Here is a 25,266-nt window from a genome sequence, read left to right on the forward strand (position 1 = left end):
AGTCTTCACCTAACTGCATTTTAAAAAGCAGAGTTACATTGTTAATTGACCTTGGTTTATTTCTGGGAGATTAACCACATGCAAGCTTCACCTAATCACATTTTAAAAATCCAAGTGACACTGTTAATTTGCTTGCCACTGTTAATTTTATTTCTGGGAGATTAGGGCAGGTTTTAAAGATTCAGAGAAGCAGGGATTGTAGAACAATAAATGCAGTAAAACATACCTGAAAATCTTCTATCACAACTGCCAGTCAATGCTGTACAAATATTAGAATTTGAGTTCTCATCCTGTGCAAAGGAGATATCTTTACCTTGATGAACCTTGTTTTCTCATATGCTCAGTTTGTCAGCTGACTTACTGGAAGTGTAGAGTGAGAAACAGAGAAGTGCTTGATGTTGTTCAAGTGCTGCTCTTGAGCAGCTAAAACACTGATAAATTACCAGCACTGTTTTGGACACCAGTATAAACCACGGCTTCATATGGATTGCTGTGAAGAAAATTAAGTCCATCCCAGCAAAACCCAGTACAGCCATGTGCAGTGTATGGTTTCTGCTACACTTTGACTAGTATTTGCTGCTCCTGTATATGGAGTAGCTTTTCTGAAATCTTAATATTTTTCTGTTGTCAGTGGTGAGAACTGGCCATTTCAACTCAGCAGCTTTTTTTTTTTTTTTCTTGTGGGACAAAAATATGTTTGTATTATTGTAAATTCCTAGAGGAGAACACAGTTTCCAATAGTGAAACTTTTATTATGGCTTGAGGAAGAGAGAACTGCACAGCTATGAATTGTTCTACACTGCAGGTATTTGTTCTGGAATGACATGGTAGAGTCAAATCAGAGACTCAAACTAGAAACTCACTGCCTGGCCTGCATTAGGCTGTGGGGGCAGAAGTGGTGCAAGGATTTCAGGACACTGAGCAAGCCGCGCTGTTTGCCTTGGGTTGTAGCCAGTGCAACTGTGTTTGGGGCTGTACTGCAACTTGAACAGTGAGCTGGCATGGTCTCAAGAAAAATGTCTGGCTTTATTGATTTATTTATTTAGTCTAATTGGTTGACTGCATGGATGTGAATCAGTTTTCTTGGTGTAGCTGAGGGAGGAGGTGGTGAGGGTTTTTTTTGGCCAATGCAGTTTATTTTGTGGGTTTGTTTTTTTTTTTTGTGGTAGTGCTACTGAAGACCTATCCTGCTAAACTGCAGTTTGAGCAGTCAGACAATGCTGACTGCCCAAATACGCAGGTAAAGCATAATTTTTAGACCCTTGCAGTACAAACTATTTAGTCATCCTGGAATGGTGGTTTTTAAACATATGGTATAGAAATTTGGATGGTCAGCATTTCTCTTCTCAGATTTGTGTTACTCAGATATTGTTTTCTTTAGGTACTGCAAAAATATACAAATAATTTAACAAGACACAGATAATCTTATATGAAGTGAATCCACTTAAAGTGGATCCACTAAGTTTACTTCCTTATTATACCTTTTAGTACAGTGCATGCTTTTTAAAGCACATGAATGTTTTCAAACCCAGGTTTTAAGATGGTGTTATTTTTGTTTGGTTTATTTTATTTTTCTCCTTACTATACACACTGGAAGATTTTTTGATGCCACATCATTACATCTGCCAAGACAGACAAAAACTCTCATCCTCTGTGTAGGCTCAAATTCAGCTAAGCATAACTGGTCTCTCATTCAGGGGCCAGGCAGTAGTTTTAACTCAGAAGAATGTTTGACTAGAGAGCGAATATCTAGTGTTTTAAATTTGGAGGGATTTTATAGGGTGACTTACTTGCATTCAGAAGGGGATTTGACACATTTCAGTCAATTTAGTGATTGTCGTTCCAGACTCACACTTGGAATCCCTCTAGAAATGAGTGGTGTTGGTGCTGCACATGTGAATGCAGTAAGGTGGAAAGGTGGCTGGAATAAAGTCCTCAGTGCATCATGGAACTGTGTGCATGCAAATCAGCCCTTGCTTCAATCATTTCTTGGTTGCACTGCCTCTATATGTAAGATGGCTCAAATGCTTTTGGAAGTTAACTGCAGGCTGCAATGTTGATTTACTTCAAATATAATTTGGAAAGGCTGATGTATAAATATACTCTTTTTTAAGTATTCTTAAAGCCATAGCCTTAAGGAAAATTCTTAACCTGGCCACATTTCTAGTCCCCAACTTCATTCTTAAATTGTACATTTGATTTTGCTTTTCTGCACTTCTTTTTCTGGGCTTGAAACTTCTCCCTTCTTGAAGATGACTTCCTTCAATTTAAGTACAAAAACCCTTCAATACTGTGTTACCATTTGTGTGGCATATGCCATAGTTGCTTAAATCAAGCCTGCATGTGTTAGGCCATCAAGTGTCTTGCTTTTGATTGATTTCTGACTGTAGTGGTGTCCTACAGCAGTAGCCCATTGTCCGCTTCCCTCCGTCTCCTTCTGAGTTCTTTATTGGTGCCTTGTGAACTTCAACAGCTACAGGTAACCAATAACTGTCACAAAGAGTCCTCTACATAGAAAACAGGTAGATTTCTGTTAGGGATTATCTTTTGTCTAAAACTGGTTTCCAGAGTTTACAGAACTTCTCAATGAATCCTGAAATTGCTGGGTTTGAAAAATCGGTTTATTGCATTCTTTTTCAGGCAGCAAGAATTATTGCCAAACTGGCTGCTTGGGGGAGGGAGCTCATGGAAGGCAGTGACTTGAATTACTACTTCAACTGGATTAAAACTCAGCTTAGTTCACAGGTAAAAAGCTGCACTTTTTTAAACTTTACAGTAACTTCGGAAACTTGTTTGCACAAGTATATGTTCGTATTCTTGAAAAAACAGGTATATTTTTGATTTTGTTTTTTTAAATGAAATTTTACTTTGTCATTTTTATAGCTAAATGTTCTTTATTCAAGCATTTAGTTTTTGCCTTAGTATTTTAAGTGTTTTAGTCCAGTCCTTGAAATGTAAATTAATAATAAAGCTTTTTGCCTTTTCTGTTGGTTAACGCTGTTTTTTTCTTTTGGACACTGAGAAAATATGATATGAGAGTTTTTTGTTTTGCCTCTACTATTTTGGTTATCAGAGCTTTTTGCTGGGAAGAAAGGTCACATGGCAGCAGAAACTGAATATCAAAATCTTTTTCCAGTTTACTGTAGTACAAAGCCTTTATTTTTAGTCCTGTGTTTTGAAACTGAATAACTTCTGAATTATTTGGATAGTGTTTTTATGGTATTAGCTCCATTTGAACCACTTACTTCTGGCTTGTCCTTCAAAGATTGATTCATTCTCCTTTGTATTAATTTCTGGTCATTTTTCCCTCAAAGCACAGTGATTTGTCACTCATTCTCTTAGTGTTGTGGTAGAAGTGGATTTTGGAGAGCTGAGAAACATTCAGTTGATTTATTAATGGTATATTTTTATAGTTTTCTAAATTGGGTTTATTAAAAAGGAGTTTTATTTTTTTCCTCTGGAAGGAGAATCTTAAAGTTGGAATTTCCTTCAGAAAGATGCAAGAGTACAGTTTGCAAATTCTAAGATAAATAAATGTCTTGAATAAATCCACACTTTAGTAATTAAAAATGTTGATGTACCAGATCAGCTCCAAGCACGTTCTTCTAGACAAGAAGTGTGTGTGGGAAATAATTACAATATATTATGGTAATATATTAAGCAGGAAGAATATCTGATAGATTCTATTTTTTTTTTTTTGTATGACTAGAAAGATTGGAGAACTAAAAGAAACTTGGTAACAACTGTTCCTTAAGAGTGAAGAACAACTCTGATTTTAAACTTTTATTTTTTCCTTTCCTAGAAACTACGTGGTACAGGGGGTTCTGTGGATACAGGAGCAGTCTCCACAAGTGATGTAAGTATATCTTTGAAATCTGTCAATCTGCTATTTTGGGCAGGTGATGTTCACTCCTCGGATTAAGGTGCAGATCCCTTCTGGTGTCAGTGATAAGAAGTACTTGGAACAGAACTGTACAACAGAGTGCCAGGTGATGGCGCCAAGAAACAAAAGTATTTTTAAACACGGATTTCACATAGAATATTGGCAGTGGAAGTGTATATTTTACAAGTTAGTTTGTCTTGTTAAAGCTGTGGATGTATCTGGGATTCTCTTTTTCAAAACCTGAAAAAATTATAAAAAATTAATTTAATATTCAAACAATTTTAAGTCCCTGACTTGGTGATCCTGGAGGCCTTTTCTAGCCCAGATGATTCTGTGATTCAGTACTGTCTGTTTACCACTGAACTGTTGGACTTGTAGAAGAAACCTGAAACCAAGAAGCTTTTGACTATTGTGCTGTGCAGAACTTAGAAAAGGGCACATCAGATATTAAAGCTGATATTGCTCCTAAACCACTGTAGCATGAAATTGCAAGAGTGCTTTCAAAGCTGTAAGCTTTTCATATTTGAATAGCTTGAATTCAGAGGAAAATAGGTTGTCCTTTTTGCATCATTTTTTTAAAAAATATTGAATTTCACGTAGCTATAATAGCTGCTAAGCTTGGAGATGAGCTGTGGCAGTATAACAAATGCAAATGATCATCCTAACTGGATTTTCTGTGGTGTTGTGGCATGATGAGGCAGTTTATCATAGTTTTTGAATGTGGAGTAGAATTCGGTTCGGTCTTTTGTTCCTTTTGCAGCCTGAAAGTGGTCACAGTTTCTCAGAAGACTTAACTTGGGACTTGTTGCTCTTTGAAATGTAGCCATGGCATTAAAGTGTTTGCTTCCTGTAGAGGAGAAACCTCTTAAATTACCGCTGTCTGGGACTTAAAGTAGAAAAGATGCAAGACTGTTATGCATGAGTATGGCTAGGGCGTAAAACAATGGCCTGGGCATGTAGGTGGAAGTATTTCAGTATTTCATTTGCAGGTCTGTGTTCCATGGTGTTGGGTTTTGTTAGACTGACAGCCCTCTGTCATACAACCATAAAAGAGTAAATAGTTCTACAGCACACAGCATCACTTACTATGGAGCCATGAGCTCCTCTGACTTGCTCAGAAATCAGTATTCACTGCACTGTGGCAGTGCATGGATGTACTGTGCATGGCAGGGTCCCAGAGCAGCAGAGTGCAAATATGCTTTAGGATAATTAAAGTGGATGAGTATTGCCTTAACTTCGTTAGTGTTCGGATTTCAGATCTAGCTTATGCAGGATTTTCAAGCAGGTCCTGGCTAATTTCAGAATAAATTAGAGATGCAGTTGTAGCATTTTATACAGGAAATGAGAGCTGGAATCTCTTAGGAAATTTCAGTTATAATGGTGTTGGAAGACAATGCTTTTATGACAGACTCTCTAAAAAGAAAACTTCAAGTTCAATTGGTTGGTGATGCAGATAAATTAATGCATTATTTGTAGTGGGAGAGCTGTCTGTGTGTTTATAACTGTTTTATTTGCATGGAGTGTGAAAATGAATACTTTATAAGGGAAATTGATGTTCTAGATGATTTGAGCTCAGATGCACAGACTTAGTTTTTATATAAAGGACTTAAATCTCTCATGAGAGACACAGAATGAGTTACTCTTTATTTTCAATTCTGTTTATTGCCTCCTTTCTTTTCATATGGGATTGCCTAACTTCTTTACTTCATTAAATGTTTGAAAGGCTTGATCTTGTATTATGTGAGTGAGCTACCATGAGACTTTCAAGGAAAAGGCTTATAGGGAGGAAAAAAGCAAACAACATTTTATCAGTGGCATATCTGATTAATGTATGTATTAGTGAAGGTAATGCTGACAATTAAACAAGAAGAGAGAAAAACATGCTCTGGCAAATTTATTCAAACAGAAGACAGCTTTCATTCATAGATACTGAAGAAAGGCATGTTTAAATGTTCTAATAATGTAAAGTGGTATCACTTGCATAACACTTCTTTAATATTCAGAACTCTCTCCTTCTACGCCAGTAAAGCCTAATTAGGGAAACTGTACTTCAGCACTTACTACCTGACTCTTCTGGTAAGAAGTGATGTGTTGTTCTTTTCACTCAGAGTTCCCAGTATGTGCAATGTGTTGCTGGCTGTCTGCAGCTGATGCTCAGGGTCAATGAATACCGCTTTGCATGGGTAGAAGCAGATGGAGTAAATTGGTGAGCACCTATTTCAATTTATGTGGAAATACATGCACTTACAGTAGTACATTCCCCAGTGACCTTTTTTTGGAATAGAACTCTCTTGTAATGGACAGTTGTTCTGTTTGCATACAAAAGAGATTTGTTTTCAAACATTAACTCAGTCAAATAGATGAATGAAACTTGCACTGTTGAGGCTTTATTGCAACTTTCCTGCTCAAGAAGAACTGCTTAAGTATGTAGCTGAACAGGAATATAACCATTTGTCTTCAGCTGAAGGTGTTCTGTTTATTTTTTAATATAACAAGAACTAATGAAATGAGTTTCTGCTAATCATCCTAGTCTTCGAGTCTGGAATTGTTCTGTCTGAAAATATTAGTGAAAGGAGAAACATTTTCTAGAGCTAAGACCAAATTTTTTTCTGCGTGTGGCTTCAAGTAGGTCATTCTTTTATCCAATTCTCCTAATAAATAGCTTTGCATTAGGCTAGGATTTCAGCACTAATCTTATTTAAAAAATGCTTGCCTCTAAATAATTTTTCTGCCATTTATGCCTTTACTGGGGCTGGTTGATACATAATTTGCACTTTAATGAAAAATACCCCTTAGCACTGAAATGGAGAAAAGTCAAAATTCTTAGTGAAGTGAAATTTTAAGTGATGCGCAAGATGACACTGCTGAGACCAAGGAAGCTTTTTAATCAAGTATTAAAGTATTACAATAAGTCTGTGTTTCACCATGTCTGAACTGGTCTTAAACTTGATAGGAATGATTTTGAATGTAGATTCTTTTTTAAATTTTAAATTGACTTAGCTCTTTCAAAATTGACCTGTGTCTTGGTTTGGGATCCCAAACCAAGACAACCTGTAAATTGCTTATTAAATTCTCAAAACTTTGGTTGAGCAATTCTGCATGGTGTCTTCTGGAAGATCTTGTGATACTTTTTTTTTCCTAGCAGTACTTCGTATATTTGTATCTATGAGCCATTTTCTGAGAACTTGCTGTTAAATAATGAATACTTCAGCTCATTTCAGACACTCCTGTGGATAAGTATGATTAAGGAACAAAGTTGAATTTGTGTAGATTTTGTTCTGTTTGTTTCTTCTTAAGTCTGAAAGAGTAGCTGAGATTTTTCTCTTTCTTCCAGAATGACAAATAATGCTTTAAACGTACCAGTAGAAAAACTGTCTTGGTGAACCAGAAGATGGATACAGTACCATATCAGTTCACATGGGAAAAGCAGCTTTATGGCTCTAAGGCTAATAAGAAAATAACCATCTCTTTAAAAGATAGCTTTCTGAATGAGCTGCTTATACAATGATAAATAGTGATGCAGGTTACTGTGAAGTGTGTGTTGAATGTTCATCCTTAGCCACTCTTTCCAATAAGTTCTTGTTACCATTTCTTTTAACCTTTCAGATTGGAGCAATGCAAGCTATGTAGTCATTATTTCAAATTAAATGTGTACTCTGTCAATTTTTTAGCATCATGGGTGTCTTGAGCAACAAATGCGGTTTCCAGCTCCAGTATCAGATGATTTTCTGTGTGTGGTTGCTGGCCTTTAGCCCTCAAATGTGTGAATATCTTCGTCGGTACAATATTGTCCCTGTGCTGTCGGATATTCTTCAGGAATCTGTCAAGGAGAAAGTAACCAGGATCATCCTTGCAGCATTTCGGGTGAGTATCTGTTCATAGCACGTCTCAAATGTTGCTGATGCACAGCTATTTGTGTTGGACCATATCAATAAGCTGATTGAAAGCTTAATTCTCTGGGTTTTTCTTCTTGTAAACTGCAGGTTTTGCTACAGGTAATATACAGGTTATTACTAATAACTGCTATTCAATGCCTCCCTAAAATAAGATTTACTAAAAACCCCAATGTTAACGCAGGCACTAGTGATTTCTCTTTTTTAATTCTAGATTCTTTTTCCTACTGGTACAACTGTAAAACCCTGGAGTTACTAATAGCTGAAAAATTTTAACCTTAGAAATACCTAATTAACTAAGTATTATTTTGAATACATATGTTTGTCCAACTGAGAATTTATTTTTATTTACTAGTCCAAAAATCTTTTCAAGGTGGCTCTGTAATGGCAGATGAGAATGCTCATCTAAGAGTGATGAGTTGACTTACTGTGTCTGCATTACCTGAAAATTCCTGGTCCTATTTAAGATAATTAGGAAGAACTGAGTACCTAGGTTTGATGTTTTCACTGTGAGAATACCATTTTATATTCATGGATGCTACTAGTTTTATGTGCATGCTTGCCAAGTGTCTTTTGAGTAATACAGGAAACAACTTGTAATGCTGTTTTCAAGCAGCACTTGGTATCCTGAGTAGGAAATGTAGGTCTTGTAAGCTGTTTGTTTTCCTAGACGTAGATTGTGTTCCAGTAGTAAGTATTGCAGGCACATTAGAATGGGGAGAGGGAAATTGTTGCTTACTGACTTGCTGATTAGCAATGATGAGCTGTGTGAAGGTGCTTCCTCTGTCTCTCTGTCTGAAAACATCTGCCACTGAAAGAGTTCTGGATAAGGCAGATCATGAGAATCTGCTGTTTGTCTTGTTGAAGGAGAGCAGTGGTATGAAGTGTTAAGTAGGAGCTATTCTTACTCTGTAGATGTTGTAGGATTCTTAAAGATCTTAATGTTAGGATTAAGCAGGGACATATAGCAAGACAAATTGGAAAAAAACTTAAAAAGAGAAAAAAGAAGCTGAGAAGCTCAGCAATTAATATCCAGTTTCTTCTTATTCTGAGGTCATATAAAGTAGGAGAAGTAATTGCTAGTTCTTAGATTTACTGTGTTTTGTGAGAGGAGACAAAAATGAAGCTAACTTTTTAAAATAAAGGCTAAGAAAGAATAACTTGTTTCTGTAACAGGCTTGGGGGAGTGTAACTTAGCTGTTTCCTTTCTCCAACATTAAGGACTTGTGTTGGCGTGAAGATGAGTTGTTAGCTGGCAGCCAGGAACATAATAGATTAGAAATTAGACATCAGAGCTGTGAGTTCTGAAGGAAAATTAATATAGGTAGCAGAGGCAAAGTAGTCCTTTTCGTGTGTGAGATGCCACAGTATCAGTTTTTGGGGGGTTGGGGAAGGGAATTGAATAAAAGACTAGGCTTGATGATTCTCCAGATCAGTCTGTGTGTTATAGAAGGTGCTCCATGAGTCTTGCAACTTGGATGTCCTCTCTTCTACTTGATTTCTCTTAATTCGACTTATTTCACTTTCATGTCAAGTTAATTGTCTGACGTATATATATCTGCAAATGTAATATTTTTTTCTATAAAGCAACAAGTATTGGCCACTCCTCTCTCTATGAATCTACTATTTTCTCTCTCTGTTATTTTATCCCCTCATTTTTCACACTTTTATTCCCTTCTGTGTTCGTTTCCTGCCCAGAACTAGTCTTATACCTGAAGATTTTGGTTTTTTATTACTGAGTAGTTATCTGATCCATTCTATATAGTCATATGTTTGTGTTTTTACTTTGGTAACTTATCCTTTCAAATTCACTATGAAAAGCTTGAGTATCTCACTATGGTATGAGATAGGTAATAATATTTGGAATAGTTTCCACATCTGCTTGCAATTATCTTAACTAGGAGTTCTTTAGAACCTTTATCCACCTGCTCCTTGAACCTGTTTAATTGTCTTCTTTAAGATTCATTACTTTTTCATTTGCTCTCATTAGCAGTTTTAACTCTAAGTAAATTAGCCTTACTTTCTGTGAATTACCTTTTAGTTCTCTTCCTGAAGTAGAAACTGGGGTGGCTCTTTTTTCCAAATTAAAGCTACTTGTATATGGCCATTAAGAGCAGTAATATGATTTATTTTTAGTTTGCAACTTTCAAAATTGATTTGCAGTGTTCTGCCTCAGTCACTAATAGAATGTCTGATATCTAAGAAACCTCAAGTGTAATATTCTGTGACAAGAGTGATGCAGTCAAATTCCTTCCACATAATTTCACTGTTTATTTCTGGCAGATGTTAAGTTTTATTTATATGAACACATGTTCTCTTTATTAAGGACTTTGTCTTTTATATGAAATTTGTGTTTTCAGCTTTATCAAAGAGTGCAGGTGGCCAGATCTGATTGAAAAATGTAATTGAAAGCTGATTAAATTGAGTAGAAATGTAATGAATAAATGGTGTTGGAACTTGACTACTGCATTCTGTGCTTATAATTCCAGTCTTACCAACAAGCTTCTGTTTAAATAAAAATGTCTAGTTGGAATATTCCCAAACTTGAAAAGAGCTGATCTAATCCAGATGGTAATTCTGAATTGAAAATAAGACTTCAGGTTATTTTTTAAAAGGCTCTCTGCTTTATGCTATTGCTGCACAGAAAGCTAAAATGATAATCCAAGATAAAAGTGGTTGTTTATGGTGGGGGTTTTGGTATTTGGCATATAAGCTTTCCCTTTTTCTTTGAATAGTCTTTGTAGTCACTTCAGTTTTATGTGGAAAATACTCAAGACAGGTGAATTAGTACTTTCTATTATTGAAGAAAGAGGTCATTTCAGGATGTGGTCAATTTTGTCACTTACTAAATAAAAAGTTCCAGTAAAAGTGTCTTTAAAATAGTGCTTTGTTTCAAAGTAGACTGTTCTTAACAAAATTAATGCATCTTTACTTCCCTAGAATTTGTTAGAGAAATCTACTGAGAGAGAAACTCGCCAAGAATATGCTCTTGCCATGATTCAATGTAAGGTTTTAAAGCAGCTGGAGAATTTGGATCAGCAGAAATACGATGATGAAGACATCAGTGAAGATATTAAATTTCTACTGGACAAGCTTGGTGAGAGTGTGCAGGACCTTAGGTATGCTTTGCAGTGTGCACTTTAAAAAATACAGTTATGTGAGTGTTGGTAGAACCTTTTTCTTTTGTAAGGCTAAAATATTTACAGAATTATGATTTATAAATGCTATTTAGTAAGATAGAGCATACAGAGACGTGTTGGTTGTTAGTTTCCTTTTGCATGTCAGTATTTAGAGAGCATATAGAGACGTGTTGGTTGTTAGTTTCCTTTTGCATGTCAGTATTTAGAGGCTGAATAGAAAATAGATCTGTGATCTTTGTAGCTGAGAAATTGTTAAAGGACTCAAAAGGGGTCATAAAGGATTTCCAGTCAAAACTGAAGTCTACCTGGTTAGAATGAGTTCTACTGTCCAGATTAACTCAAGTTTTTGCTGCTGTTTACCTAGTTCTTGGTCTTGTGCCTAAATTGAAGTGCATATTGTAGGTAGTGTCAAAGGTTTAAGTGGATGGAAGGTAAAGACTGAAATCCTTGATTGGGGAAGTTAGAACTGAAAAACCCAGCAAAACAGAGAAATTCCAAAACGTTGCATTTGTGTGACTTGGATTTTTGCTTTCTTTATTTTTTATTTATTTCCTGTGAATAGTGTTTTGGGGCAGATAGAGGGTTGTGTTTGAAAGCAATTTTTTCTTCTTGCCTCTCATGCATTTTCTGACTTAAAAAATAGTGAGACAGGGAACAATTCTCATACTCTGCAGAGCACTGACTTCCAAGTGTGTCATAGCAATGTGAGTTCCAGCTTTGTTATGGACAGACTTGGCCATATGGTTCAAAGTGTTCATAGAAGCTTGGCCAATATCTCATTTAGGTCTTGTGTTGCAGCTCCTTTGATGAGTACAGCTCTGAGCTGAAGTCAGGAAGACTGGAGTGGAGTCCTGTGCACAAATCTGAGAAGTTTTGGCGGGAGAATGCTGTAAGACTAAATGAGAAGAATTATGAACTACTCAAGTAAGTTTTCGAGTGATCCTTTAATATTTTGTGTTTAAATGAGCCTGAATCTAATACAGGTTTTGCATTTTAGCACAAAGTAGTGTCAAGAATGAAAGCAAGTCAAAACATCCTGCTTATTTCAGAATGTATAGTTTGTTCTGTTCAAAACCAGGCTATTTATTTGCTTTTACTGGTCAAAATTTATTTATGATAGAGGGAATATCTTTATCTTAACTTGCATGCAGGTTTGATTTGATTAAAAATGTTTCTACTGTATCTTAATCTTAGTTTTGTATTGTGTGGTGATGTTGATCTGAGTAATGAACACCTGTCTTGGATATTTGGAAGTTGAAACTTGTGGTACTGTTCCATGAAAAGTTTGACTCAATGCATTATGTTGCAATGTGCCTATTTTGTGTTGGGACACTAGAGTATGTAGATTGTTAGACGAAGTGAACCTGAACTCGTATTTATTTGCAGTCAAGGACTGGCTGTCTGGCATATGAAACTATGTCCTGAAATGATGCCTGGCTCTTAGTTGTTCCACATTCATTGTCATCAACTGATAACACATGGTGTTCTTTCAGTTCAGGGCTTGCTAATAAGTGCCAGATCTAACAGAAATCAGGAGGTCAAATGGAGCATATGAGGTGTTAAAAGACATGGCAAGAGCAAGGTGACCCCGAGCTTTATGTGCATTTTGGCTGGCTTAACACCTCACCAAAACTGTCTGATAAATTCTTCCCCAAGTGCATATTGCTGAATATGTATGATTAGATACTTAAAAATTTTAGATGCTGACAACTGTGGCATGAAGTTGATGCTGAGGCTTAGTATTTCCTGTAGTGATGACAATGTTTTGCTGTATTTATTTCTCCTGGTTCTAGGATTTAATTTCTTGTGCTTATGCTGCTATAAAGAGAGTGATCTTCAGTAGTTCCTTTAACACACCCCTAGCTCTTAAAAAAACTCAAAAAAACTCAATGCCACAACACCAAACCAAACAAACCAATCCACAAAAAACCCACCCACCATCCTCCACAACATAATGGGGAGATTTTTGCACCTCAGAACTTCATTTGTTGCCTTGTAAAGCATTTGACAGAGAATCCTTATTTGCATTGAGCCATGTGATTTTATTTTTCCTTATCTGCCTGCTTATTAGTTTTCTAAATGTAATACTCTTACACTATTGTTAAACAGAATTGTTTTCATACCTTCTGCCGTTACTGCCTACTTCGATTTTGGGCTTGTATTTTGTTCAACATCATTGTATGGATCTTTGGTGTCTTCTGCTTAGTGTTACGGTTCAAGTTTCTGCTTCCTCTTCTCGTCAAAAGAACTTCTGTGTTTTTCATTTGAGAAGTGCTTTTTCTGTCACTTCCTGGCCTCTAGGGAGGCAGTGGCTGTGGTAATTTAATTTTACCAGAATGTTCCTTTTTTAATTCCAGTTGGATTTTTAACCTACCTATTTCAGCTTGTTTTTAACTTTCACTGATTAGAACACATTTGTCATTTCACTAAGCATAGAGTACTCTCATTTTCCAGTGATCTGTATGTTTCACCTTTTCAGCTGTGCCTAACCTTCATAATCTGTGTCATTTTTCCCCCTTCTCATTGCTGGCTAGAGAACAGTGTTACTTGTAGCTGTTTTCCACTAAAGGTAGTTTAACTACTTAATTAAAAAATGCAGGCTGTATTAAGAGTCTAGAAGCTGTTTTCTGCTTCTTACAGCTCAGTGTTTCTATGCATGCTAAGAAAATAACCTGTGACACTGGAATAATTTACAAGGTTGTGTAGCTTTCATCTCAGTCTTTGAGTTAGGACAGAACTACTTTTTAATGAAGCCTATCTAGAACTCAGAACTGTTGGTCTTGAAGCCAAAGTATAAAAAGGAGAGATTTTGTAATCCTTGGTTATAGGTATTTGTGTATGGAGCTCACTAAACTGACTCTAGTGAATACTTTAAATGATTCTGTTAATTAGGGCAGGTTCTCAGTTTTGTTAGGTATAACTGCATGTTTGGAAGAAGTTCTAGCTTTACGGTTTGGGTGACTTGTAAAACATTTTTATGCTTATGGGCTTGGTTATTTTAAGTTATCACTGATTAGAAAATGAAAACAAAAAAAAAAGAAAAACCAACCCAAAACCTGGGACTTGATTGTTTCACATTCTTCCCTAGAATCCTGACAAAGCTTCTGGAGGTTTCTGATGATCCACAGGTCCTGGCTGTAGCTGCTCATGACGTGGGAGAATATGTACGACACTACCCCCGTGGGAAACGGTAGGAAAATGCCAGTATGTTGTTTTCCTAGAGAGTAGCTGGAGTATGGACTGTGCCTGTGGCATTTTCTGCTTATTTGGATTAAAATATGCTGCAAAGGGATTGCAGGTTATGCTTAAGTTTTTATTATTTTGGAAGATAAGAAAACACAAACTAGATCAGATGAGAAACTGCAAACTGGATCTTTGACTTAATATGTTTCAATGTCTCTTAACTGTGAAGGGAGCCACTGAAGAGAGATCACTGAAGCAGGAGGAAGCCTTTGATTTTTGCAGGAATCTGGCTCATCGCTCATACAGAGGGACATGTGACTTAATTTTTGTAGCAAAGAAGCAGTCTGTTCCTGGTTCCTGCACAGCGTGTCATGGTATAGCCCCAGCTGGCAGCTCAGGGTCCATACAGTCACTTGCTCTCTCCGCACAGCAGGATGGGGTAGAGAAACAAAAGTAAAAGTGAGAAAATTTTTGGGTTGAGATAAAGACAATTTAGTAGGTAAAGCAAAACAGGGAATTAGTTCACTGCTTCCCACAGGCAGGCAGGTGTTCAGCCACCCCAGGGAAGGAAGGTCTTGATCATGCATGATGGGTACTTGGAAAGACAAACACCAGCACTTTGAATGGTCCCCCCCTTCCACCTCCTTCTCCCAGTTTTATGCACAGAGCATGTTGCCATGCGGTATAGAATATCCCTTTGGTCAGCTGGGGTCAGCTGCCATGGCAGTGTCCTGTCTCAAGTCCTTGTGCAGCCCCAGCCCCCTTGCTGGTGGGGTGAGGAGCAGAGAAAGCCTTGATGCAGTGCCAATGCTGCTCAGCAATAATGAAATAAACGCTAGTTTTAGTACAAAGAGGAAAATTAATTACCTCAGCTAAAACCAGCTCAGTAGATAATATGAGAATGGCCTTCTAGCCTTGTTGGGAATTTCGTGAACACATCTTGTGCAGACTGCTGTATTGACAGTAGTAGAATCATGGACAGCAGACTGAAACTTCAGGCCATATGTATGCTAGGAAGATGTGTTGACTCCAGGAATACTCACAGCCCTTGTAAGAACTGAAATGGTATTTGGAGGAGAGGCAAGATATCCTCCAGTGAGGTGGAGGCTAATAGTGCTGCCTGCAAGTGGCAAAGCTGGAGAACTGGCTGATGCTTACTGTTCTTGCTTTGAGCTGCTCTTTGTATGAAGTCATTTTATTACACGTTTGCCATAATCTTTAAATACCTTGCATGCGTTTACCTGAATGTGTGGGCTAATATGGCCATACAGTTGCTGGACCAAAGCTCTGAAATCAGAAGTGTGGATAAACGGAACCTGGATCCTTCTGTCTGTAGCTGGGGAAAATGTTTAGCTGTTGGGACTACAGCTCCACTCAGCTCCCAGGCTGTTAAGCCTATTCAGCAATGTGCCAGTCTTTAAAAGGAGTGGTCATCAGCAAATAAAAAGTGTCCTAGATACTGTTCTAACCCACATCCTTATCTCAAATTCTAATATTTTAGCCGCTTTCTGTTTACAGACTTGGGTTATTTAGCTTCCTGTTCCATTGAAGAAACTGAAATGCCTCAATCTCTTTCTTTTAAAGAATTTCAATTGTAATCCAGTTATTCTTACCAAATATGACTTCAGCAATTTTGGAACTAAGTAAGATCTTAAAATACCTATGGATTATGTATCTGTTCCAACATAATGGACCATTTCTTATGGTTTTCTGATATACAGTCATGTACTGCTCCCACGTGTGATTGGTATTTCACACTCTCATTGCGTGACTCACTTTAAGAATGGATATAGTTCCTTGGTTTAGAAGAGCAGAAGAATCCGGGTGTCCTAAATACTTTTGTTTCTGTTAAGTGTTTATTGTCAACTCTTAACTGGATCATCCTTTAGCCCTTGAAAGTTGCAGAGATGAATTGGATACTAAAACTGCTTGACTTCACTTGCTGCACCCATTGGAGACCTAGAGCTACAGTTCTGGCTCACCTTTCCCTTTGTCTGACAAAAGAAATGTTTGTTAATGAAATAGTGCATGGCTGTTCTTCAACACTTAAATAATTTTAAGTTGCTTTTAAAATTACACATTGTGGACCAAATTGTTGAGACAGTAGCACTGTGGGCTTCTCATGGGGCTCAGTAGATGCAGTTTCTGAGAGTGTAGCAGCAGAAATAAAGTATAGCACTGGTGCGTCCTGTCACTAAAAATAAATGCAGGCCTCCAGCACAGCTTCCATGTGATCCAAGGGTTATTGTTATGTATGATCAACACTTAGAATTTCTTTAATGCTATGAATGTGGGCTTTGTGTTTTACATATATAAGAGATGGACGCCTAGAGCCATTCTCTTCCTTAGCTCTGGATTCAGAAAAAAACTTGCATTCCCTTCTTCACCCTGGCTTTCAGATAAATAGTGTAGATTTTATATTTGTTTTCTGCTATAATAGTCTGAATTGTATTAATTTGTCTTTATCTTCTGTGTCTTCTTTCTCCCTCTAAATGGGTCATGTTCAAACCTGAATCTTCAGCATTCAGAAACTTTTTTGAAATGCCACTACTTTGTCTTGGTGCAGTGATGTTATGGGGAGCAGTCACTGCAGAAGATGGCACATGTAACTGTTCCACTGGGCTCTATTACTTCTGGAAAGTAACCAGCAGTTGCGGAGAGGGGAAACTAAATGTAGTGTTTTGGACACATTTGGAACTTGAAGGAATTCAGGTTCACTATTCACTGTGAACCTTCTTCACTGTTTAGACCTTTGGGTTGAAAACCTGTGGCTGGGAAGTGATTTCTATCTGTAGGCAGCATTATGCAAGAATGGTAATGCTGTTCTTCAACTCTTCATGTTCTCAGCCATAATTTCAGTGATGTATTGTCATCTGAAAGAGCCTATTACCATTTGTGATTATAGGCTTTTAGCCTTTCATTTTGGTTCTTGCATTCTTCTAGCATAAGGAAGCTTTTGAGTTTAATGCCTTTTTCACATCCTTTCAAATCCTGAAAATCCAGTGTTTTAAGTCAGTCTTTTAGTAAAGAAAAAAAATTATTATTTGTGTTTCATACTCTTGCCTTTGTATGCAGTGGTTTTATATTTAACTCATTTAAAAGGTGAGGCAGCATAAGGCAGGCATAAAGGTATTTTTAAATCTGTTACATTACTAATAACTTCTTGAATTCTTGGCAAGGATTTTCCAGCTTGAAACAACTGCACTTTCCTGAATCCATTCCTGCTTTATGAAATAAATGTTTTAATATTATTGGGAAATAATATTCCCTGTGGTTCAGAGGATGGTTTTGACTGAGTTATGAAATTGAAAATTCTCTTTTTCTTCTCCATGCTATGTCTTCATACCTGTTCTGTAGTTTGCAAAAATATGTTGTGTTGTGCAGCAGCCATGCATCAATCTGGGCATGAAAAGAGCAGTACTACATGCTGATAGCTAATGCAAGCTTAGAATGGCAGGACATCATCAGGTTAAGCCTGAAGCAAATGATAGTGTCTTCACAGGATAGCATGTTTAACTACAAAGTGACCTGTGAGAGAACTGATGTTAAAAAAAAAATGAAAGTCAGAGTAAATCAGCTTATATATTCCTTGCTATTTCCCTCCAGATTTATTGTTATGACAGACTGAAATGCTGCATGTGAAGTCATCTGGATGGTGACACTTTTTCAAGTCTTAAGTGTGTTGCCTTCTGCTGTTTGTATTAAGAAATTATATGTTTGTGACATGTAATACAAGGTTTTGTTGATATTTCATAGGGGATTTGTTATAGCTGTTAAAAAGCTGTGGCTGAATACAGTGGTGAAGTTTGTCTTGAAAGATGAAGCTGAAGCATATCCTTTTTCTGGGAATGGTACCTTAACAGCCAGTTCTGCATCTTGTTCAGGAAGTAGCTGTTGCTCTAGCACAGTTTGAATGTCAAAAAGCACTATGTGTATGAGTTGGGTGATTTAATAGATGTTGGTGTGATTACAGGCATTTTTCTGTATTAGACAGTGCCAAAAGAGATTGAGGTTTTATTCTTGCAAGAAATGAAGTGGCCTGATTGTCATCAATTTATGGGGTGGATGGCACTACTCTCCTACCCTGCAAACCCTCTTAGACAGCTGTAAAGTAAATAACCCTTTCTGAAAAGGGTTCTTTTCTTCATTATTTATTTCGAGGTAGCAAACAGGAATCCAATGTAAACACTTCCTGATGTTGTGAATTCTTAAAAAGTCTTTTTTTTAAAAAAATGGGTAGTTATTACAGGAGATAATCTGTATTTGTAACCTGTCAGGTGATATATGTATCTTGGCACACAAATAATTTTAATAAAATAAATATTATATAATTTAAACTTAACCTCTTAATGCCTTGAATGTGAAATGGTTGGATAGGATAGCTACCCAGACTTGAAAGTAATGTCAAAAAACTTGCTTCTCTCATGTTTTTCAGAGTGATTGAACAGCTTGGTGGTAAGCAGCTGGTCATGAACCACATGCATCACGAAGACCAGCAAGTTCGTTACAATGCACTACTGGCTGTGCAGAAGCTGATGGTTCACAATTGGTATGTGAAGATTATTTAACATACTACTAACCATGAGAAATCTTTGTTGTGGAGAGTGGATTCAAGATGGTAGATTTCTTTTAGGGGAGAAATAACATTTTTATGTTTGAAGACACCAGTTTTTAAACAGCAGATTATTTTGATGCTTATGGTAAGAACTTAGCTTTTCTGTGTATTTTAGAAGCAGTTGAATTGAGTTGAATTGACATTCAACCTTACATGGTTGAATGTCACAGAAGTAATTCACTTGAACAATGTATTTTAGCTTCGATTGGGTATTAGATTCTTCACCCAGAGGGTGATTGGACACTGGAAAAGCTCCCAAGGGAAGTGGTCACAGCACCAGCCTGACAGAGTTCAAAGAGTGTTGGACAGTGCTCTCAGACACATGGTGTGATTCTTGGGTTGCCCCTGTGCAGGGCTAGGAGCTGGACTCGATGATTCTTGTGGTTCCTTTCCAGCTCAGGATACTCTGTAATGATTCTATGAATTTATTTGAACTGCTTGCAGAATAGCAGAAGTTTGTGGGCTGACTGAGTAGTTCTTTAATAACCCTGAAGTCTTGGCAAGTTCTTCCACAGAACTTGCTGGTGGGTGATGCTGCATTTCCAACAGAACTCAGGACCTTTATAGGGAAGCATTGTAGGGCTGAAGCTCTGAAAAACTTCAGCGTTCATGCAGCAACTTTGTATAAGTTGCCACACTAATTAGGTATGCTAAGCATAAAGCATGGAGAGTTAAAAGTACTAATTAGGAGTTTTTAATCTGGTTATTAATTGTGAGTGCACCAGAGCTCATATTTTCAGTCTGGCATTGCCTTAAAGGAAGATAAAATACAGGAGTACATCTGAGTGTATTGGAACATAAGTGTTGGGATACAAAAAGCTAATTTAATTTTGGATTTAAACAACCTTTTATTTCTGAAAAGCTTAGTGCTTGGACATATCTATAACTTCTGTCAATGTTCTCACCTATGACAGAATGTGAACTTTTTGAAAGGCTGAGTAGGGATGATGCTAAGTGAAAGTGGTAGGGGAGCAAGGTCTGCCAAGCACCTTCTGACAGGTTGTCACCTCCTTACCGTGATGGCTGGCTAAGTTGACAAAAAGCTCCCATTGTCTCTCTCTGCAGTGTATCATAGTAAAACAAAGCTAATTTTCTCCCTTTCCTTCTGAAGAATATGGGGTTTAAGTTTTTAGCTCTCAAGCATGTTATTTTCATTTCATCCTACTCCCTCCCTCACATACTGTGAGGACCTTTTATAAAAGAGAAACACATGTTTAAATACCCTTCTATGAAAAATCCAGCTAGTACTCTCCACCTGTAAGGAGTACTTTGAAAAATCAGTTGGAATTTCTGTGTGTGTGGAGATGGCGTCTAAACACACAGTCATGTTCAATCTAATTTTTGGTCATTATTGTATATTATGCTCCACCCTGCTTCTCCGTTTAATACGTTTCTTTTCTCACAGTGCTGTTCTGATACATTTGAAACATTCTGAGTATTACAAACCAGCTGCAACTAAATAGAGATTACAGCATGGAAAGTTTAGTTACTGATCCTGCCTTCTGCAGTAGGGACAGATTTTATTTCATGTGTCTTCTGATGTCGTAAAAATCTGGTAGGAAAACCTTCCATCTTTCTCCAGCACGAAACTCACTGGTAGTAAAAGTTTTCCTGAATGCCAAGCCTGGCTTTTTCTGACTTTCAGTGAGAGAACACTGCCTGTAAAAGCATCACATCTGGTCTTCTAGATTTGTTTTGGTTTTTTAATGGTATAAACATTTCTGTGCCTGCTTTTCACAGTTTGTGAACCTTTAGACTTGAGACTGAGGGAGAGATGGCAAAAGTACCTAGTTTCAGATCTTCAGAGGTGTCAGTAAAAAGAATTAGTGCCACTTCCACATTTTTACTGTCATCTCTGTAGGGAATGTTTTCTTGTTTAATTCGTAGTGGAACATGCCCCTGGGACACATTGTCCTTGGCTCTTACTTGCCAAAGTAGTGTTCCCCCTGGCATGGACTTATAGCTTAAGCAAAGGAAATGTCACACTGTTGTGTGTGGGAAGCTAGATCTGTCTTTGTGTAGATCTGGCTTTTGATGAGTGTTGGGAGCTCTTCTGTTTCATCGCTGTCTCTTCTCACCACACAGGCTGAGTCCCCTGACTGCTGCACACTGTGGTTTAAGTGCCTACTTACTATGCTTTGCATTGTCGTATATTATTCAGCAACTTCAAGGTTTTGCTTCCCTTGCTCTTCAGAGCTGTGGAAACAATAAACTTTTTTCCTCTTGCTTCCACTTATTCTGGAATTATAGTTATTTCACTCAAAGCAATTGTGTTTTTTTCCTTGAGTTTAACTGGCACAGAACAATTTGTCATGACTGCCTGTGACACGTGTGACAGAGGTAGTCAGGCTTTTCCTGAAGGTTATCTGAGAGAAGGATTAGAAAATAAAGTCTTGCCACAGTGAGGCTTGGTGCAAGTGCTGTGCCTGGAGCCAGCAGAGTAAGGAAAACTTGTGGTACTTGAATCCAGGGAGTGCCATGGGGCAGCTGAAGTAGCGTTCTGCCTAAAACACAGCTGTGTCATTCGACTGTTAGCTCAACTTCGAGACAATTAACTCCTAAGTAATTTGAGTAGTTCATTACAGGCTGCTCAACTGGCTTTCCCTTAGGGGTTTTTAAGTCAGGGATTAATGGGGGGAAATCAGACTGTCAGGCATTTTCTTAAATGGTGAAGCTATGTTGGCAAAAGCAATAACTGCTGTCAGCTTTTCAGATGAGATAAGTTCAATTGTAATATTCAATTTACATTTGCATGTAAAATGATCATGCACTTGATGAAGCAAGGAGCAAAATTATCTTTTTAGCATCACTTACTGCCTATACATGGGAATTAATCCTGAGTTTCAATTTGACTTGAATTGTGTTACTCATGGCACCCCATGCTGATAGTAAGAGCCTGTGTTGTGGGTTGACCCTGGGTGCATGCATCCACCAAAGCTGCTGTATTGTTCCCCCCCACAGCTGGACAGGGGAGAGAAAATACAGCAAGGGATTCTTGAGTTGAGATAAGGGCTGGGAGATATCACATACCAAATACTGTCGCAGGCAAAACAGGCTTGAATTACAGGTAATTAATTGAATTTATTACAAACAAAACCAGAGCAGGATAGTGAGGAGTAAATAAGACCTTAAAAACACCTTGTCTCTACCCTGCCCTCCTTCCCAGTTCTACCTTCTTCCCTAGAGCTGCTGGGAGATGGAATGGGGGTAATGGCTAGTTTGTCACACATTGTTTTCTCCCACTGGTTATGCAGAGGAATACTTTCCCTGCTCCATAATGGGCTCCCTGCCATGGGAGAGAGTTCTCCATGAACTTCCCTAACAAAAGTCCATCCCATGGGTAACAGTCCCCCCCAAACTACTGCAGCATGGGTCATTCTTCTGTGGGGTGCAGTCCTTCAAGGACAGGCTGCTCCAGCATGTGTCCCTCCACAGGGTCACAAGTCCTATCAGGAAATCTGCTCTGGTATGGGCTTCCCTCTCCATGGGTCTGCAGATCCTTTTCAGAACCCTGCTCCAGCACAGGCTCCTCTCAGACATTCACCTGCTTGGGTGTGGGGTGCCTGACCTCCTCCTTGATGCCAACATAAGGAGTATGAGTATGCTGGCAGGTGCTGAACAGTGGGAGTCAGGGTGTATTGCTTCAGCATGATCAAATATGGTATGGAAGTGGAATTCAGAAAGGGCATACTGAGTGAATCAACAAATTGGACAAGCTTTGAATACGCAACAGGTTCACACGTGACTTTTTAAATGCACAGCCTAGACAAAATTACTTGCTCTCCATCTTTTAAAATGAGGAATTCTGCAGGGAGACAGTAAAAAAATGTGAAAGTGCCTAGGATTTGCAATATGTTGTATTTAGAAACTGTTACTCTGTAGATAGCTTCTGTACAATGCCTGCATTTGAGGATGAGAAGTGCAGGGTGTGGTGGTAGTTAACTGGCAGCCATGAAGTTTGCACCCACCCTCACCCCTTATTTTTCCCCCTTCCTTTCTCTAAAGTGTGGAATGCTTAAAAGCTTAGTAGGCTTAAATCTAGGAAACAATATTTACAGGATAATGACTTCCACTATATTTGTTTCTCCTGGTTCTTAGCCTTCATAATCACTACAATTCCCTTTCAGTAGTTAACAGAAGTTAACAAAATGAAAAGTTTGAGAAGATAGTGACTGATAAAAATTAATCTTTTTAATGAGAACAGTTCTTAGCTAGAATGAGACAAGTTAGGCAAAAATCCAGTTAAATACTGGCACACTTGATATCTAGTGGAGTGTTCCATCTTTTTATTTGCACATAAATGTGTATTCTTGTAAAACTTCATTCCATGTAGGTGTAGAGGCTGTGTTTTTTATTTGGCATATGCTCTCTGGGATTCACACTGTGCTCATGTTTTCTGTCATGAGATCTGTACTCTTTGCAGGAACACGTTTTAATATTTCTAGAGCTCGTGTTAGCGGGGAAAATATCAGACATCCTGATCAGTTTGCATTTTCTTTTTTCAAAGAAAAAACATGCTGAAAAACATGTCACTAAAGTAACTTTTTGATAATTTACTTCTGCTAAGTGTTCTGTAAAAATTTGGTTTCCTGGTAGGACAATTCAGTTAAATGCTATTGATGTTGGTCATTCTTACATAAAAAGCTCTGAAGTGTTGTAAGCAACAAAATTCTTTGTGGTAACTAAATCTTCTGATTAAACATAAAACTGTTTTCAAACCACCTTACAAGGTTTAGTCAAGTGGGTTTTTTAAATTCATAGAATGGCTCTGCCTGTTAGCTCATAGCTCATCTTATAAGTCAAAAACTGCTCGTGCTTTGTCTTCCTGATAGAAAGGCACGTACTGAATTAGATTTCATAGTTTATTTTCTTTTAAAATCAAATGCTTAAGTGATAACTTTGTTATAAGAGCTAATTGATCTGCTGTTTCTTCATAGCTTGTATGTGAAGTTGTGAACTGGAAGTCTGGAATAACTCTTTCAAAGATTGGACAAAACCAGGAAAACTGCTGAGAGGAAAGGAGGTTCTTGTAGTGTCTCAGTTTGAAGACTCATGTTAATGCTGCATTTCATGTCCTAAGGAGGGCTTTAAACCATGCTATGAGTAATGTTTTCAGTAATCACAAGATAATCTGTAGATTGTCTGTTACTGTTACTGCATACATCTGAAGACAGGGCTCCATTTGGAAACACAAAGCACCTCTCATGTAATGGTCATAATCCTTCTGTACAACCATTCAGACTGTTTAGTTTTTATATGCGCATCAGAATGTTGAGCATCTCTTTACTGTGAAGAATTATATGGAAACAATGTCCTATATTTTGTTTGTCTTAACAGTTGGCTTTTGTTCTAGTTGTTTGTATGAAGTGGAATCTGTTAAACTAAGTATTAAGAATTGCAAAGATGCTTGCAGTATCTTTCCTCTCTTGAGATCCACAGACACATTTATAGGTCAAGGAGAGGTACATGGTGAAAATCACCATGGTTCTACTGAAAAAGATGATTTATAAAAATCTTCAGTTTGGTGTGTTGGTGGCCCAAACTATTTGATCAAAGTGTCTTTGATTCTGCTATGTGAATTTGATTCTTTGTTTTTGTTGTTGGTTTGTAATGACTTACCTTCAAAACTACTCATGGCAGGCATTGGTATAAGAGACACATTTTATATTCTTTAATACCATTTTTAAATTGGAATATTTCATATTGCATAAATCCACTGAGTCAAAGTAGAAAATTGTGTTCAGTAAACAAATGACAAAAGAGAACAGCAGTTCTCCAGTGGTAGCAGTCCAGCACTGGCAGTCTTTCCAGCCCAGCTCTCTAGGAAGATGTCGCTTTGTTTTTTACTTTACTACTTTCATGACTGTTCTCCTTCTGATAGAACATGATAATGAGGAGCATGTGTTTATATATATATATATATATATATATATATATATATATATGAGATACATAAAAACATGCAGCATTATAACTTCAGATCCAGCAGTAAGACATGTTAATATTACATTTCAAGAACCAAATATTAACATCACTCCAGGTTTGATTTGAGCCTGGCTTCTTTATTTTCTTTCCTGGCTTCTGTGACTGTGGCTCTGTGGGGTGGCAAATGCCCTGTAGTGGCCCCTGTGGAGCTCCACTTGCCTTTCTCTCCCAGCCACCACCAGTGTTAATGTGGCACTGCAGTAACCACGTTCAGGGGAGCTTATCTGTAGAAAGCAATTCACTGCAATTCACTTGAGAGTTAAATGAACAAAAAGTACTGTCTCACCTCAATACCCTGAGTGCCTCGTTAGAAAGACAGGCCTACACAGCTGGAATGGGTTAAAGGGTGGATGTTCCAGCTTTGTCTCACATTGGATTAGATGGAGACTAGACAGATGGTTGTAATCTTGTCCTGGTGTTGCCACTTCATGTGTACTGCTCAGAGGTTCCAGAGATGGTTAATCTGTGGAGTGTATACTTGCAAGACAATGTTTTCAAGGGTTAGTTTGGCCTGCTTAGAGCTGGAAATTCATCAATTGTGTAATTCAAATACCTACTTGTAAAGCC

The 25,266-nt window shown here is 37.7% G+C and overlaps 1 protein-coding gene across 1 annotated transcript in view; it reads left to right on the forward strand.

Annotated features, from left to right (window-relative positions):
• Positions 1–25,266, forward strand: part of ATP6V1H (ATPase H+ transporting V1 subunit H) — a 46,377-nt gene that overhangs the window by 16,024 nt on the left and 5,087 nt on the right. The window contains exons 6-13 of the mRNA XM_066181405.1: positions 2,641–2,745; positions 3,803–3,856; positions 5,992–6,089; positions 7,555–7,747; positions 10,717–10,895; positions 11,715–11,840; positions 14,005–14,106; positions 18,535–18,648. Of these exons, the coding sequence (XP_066037502.1) occupies positions 2,641–2,745; positions 3,803–3,856; positions 5,992–6,089; positions 7,555–7,747; positions 10,717–10,895; positions 11,715–11,840; positions 14,005–14,106; positions 18,535–18,648 (971 nt within the window). The remainder of the gene's footprint in view (positions 1–2,640; positions 2,746–3,802; positions 3,857–5,991; positions 6,090–7,554; positions 7,748–10,716; positions 10,896–11,714; positions 11,841–14,004; positions 14,107–18,534; positions 18,649–25,266) is intronic.

The sequence above is a fragment of the Chamaea fasciata genome, unplaced genomic scaffold (genome assembly GCF_029207755.1).
Source record: "Chamaea fasciata isolate MVZ Bird 193981 ecotype frontalis unplaced genomic scaffold, bChaFas1.0.hap1 SCAF_1, whole genome shotgun sequence".
Taxonomy (NCBI): Eukaryota; Metazoa; Chordata; class Aves; order Passeriformes; family Sylviidae; genus Chamaea; species Chamaea fasciata.